General features: G+C 40.4%; 1 protein-coding gene across 1 annotated transcript; it reads right to left on the bottom strand.

Moving 5' to 3' along the window:
* Positions 1-564: 564 nt before the first annotated feature.
* LOC145049630 (uncharacterized) lies at positions 565-879 on the bottom strand. Its single transcript, XM_078998013.1, has one exon. The coding sequence runs from the start codon at positions 877-879 to the stop codon at positions 565-567; it is 315 nt and encodes a 104-aa protein (XP_078854139.1).
* Positions 880-1,256: the final 377 nt, after the last annotated feature.

Raw genomic sequence — 1,256 nt, forward strand, 5'->3', positions numbered from 1 at the left:
TCTAGCATAAGGGAAAACAACACTTGCGTCCATACAATGCTTCATATGGAGCACATTGGATACTCGTGTGATAACTGTTATTGTAGGAAAACTCAATTAGAGGCAAATGAGTATCCCAATTTCCTTTGAACTCAATGACACACGCTCGTAGCATGTCTTCCAATGTTTGTATTGTTCTCTCCGTCTGCCCATCTTTCTGAGGGTGGTAAGCTGTGTTCAAATCTATCTTGGTTCCTAGTGCCTTTTGCAACATCCACCAAAATCGTGATGTAAAACGACTATCTCTATCAGAAATGATAGATAGGGGTACACCATGCAGAGAAACAATTTTGTCGATGTAGATTTGGGCCAATTTTTCCATCTTGAAATCTTCCCGAATAGGGAGAAAGTGAGCAGATTTCGTCAGTCGATCCACTATGACCCAAATTGAGTCATGACCTTTAGAAGATCTAGGAAGTTTGGTAACGAAATCCATGGATATCTGCTCCCATTTCCATTAAGGGATTTCGGGCTGATGCAATAATCCAGATGGTTTTTGATGTTCAGCTTTGACTATTGAGCAAGTTAAACACTTTCCAACATATAAGGCAATATCTTTTTCATTCCAGGCCACCAATAGTACTCTTTAAGATCCTTGTACATCTTATCCCCTCCAGGGTGGATTGAGTATTTAGATCGATGAGACTCCTCTAGTACCATGTCTCTCATATCGTTAAACCTTGGAATCCAGACCCTGTCCTTGAAATAACGAACTCCATCAGGTTTGGTTTCAAATCTCTCTTCCAAACCATGTAAGGTTTCGCCTGGAAGATTTTCCTTGAATAACGCTTTCTCCTGGGCATCAATGATTTGAGATTTCAAGCTTGTCTGAATTACCATTCCCAAAGCTCTCACACGAGAAGGTTTCACTCTTTCTTTCCTACTTAGAGCGTCGGCTACTACGTTAGCCTTTCCTGGGTGATATCGTATCTCACAGTCATAATCACTAAACAACTCTACCCATCTCCTCTGCCGCATGTTTAACATTTTCTGATCTAGGATATGCTGAAGGCTTTTATGATCGGTATAAATGGTGTACTTGGTTCCGTACAAATAATGCCTCCATATCTTTAGAGCGAAAACTATTGCTCCTAGTTCTAGATCATGGGTGGTATAATTTTTCTCATGCGGTCTGAGTTGTCTGGAAACATACGCAATGACCTTATCTTTTTGCATTAACACACATCCTAATCCTTGATGAGACGCATCACAATACA

The sequence above is a fragment of the Lactuca serriola genome, chromosome 5, assembly GCF_051521515.1.
Source record: "Lactuca serriola cultivar US96UC23 chromosome 5, Lser_US96UC23_V15, whole genome shotgun sequence".
NCBI lineage: Eukaryota > Viridiplantae > Streptophyta > Magnoliopsida > Asterales > Asteraceae > Lactuca > Lactuca serriola.

Excerpts from the sequence above, each read along its gene's own strand:
- LOC145049630 (XM_078998013.1), bottom strand. The coding sequence starts at position 879 with ATGGTAATTCAGACAAGCTTGAAATCTCAAATCATTGATGCCCAGGAG.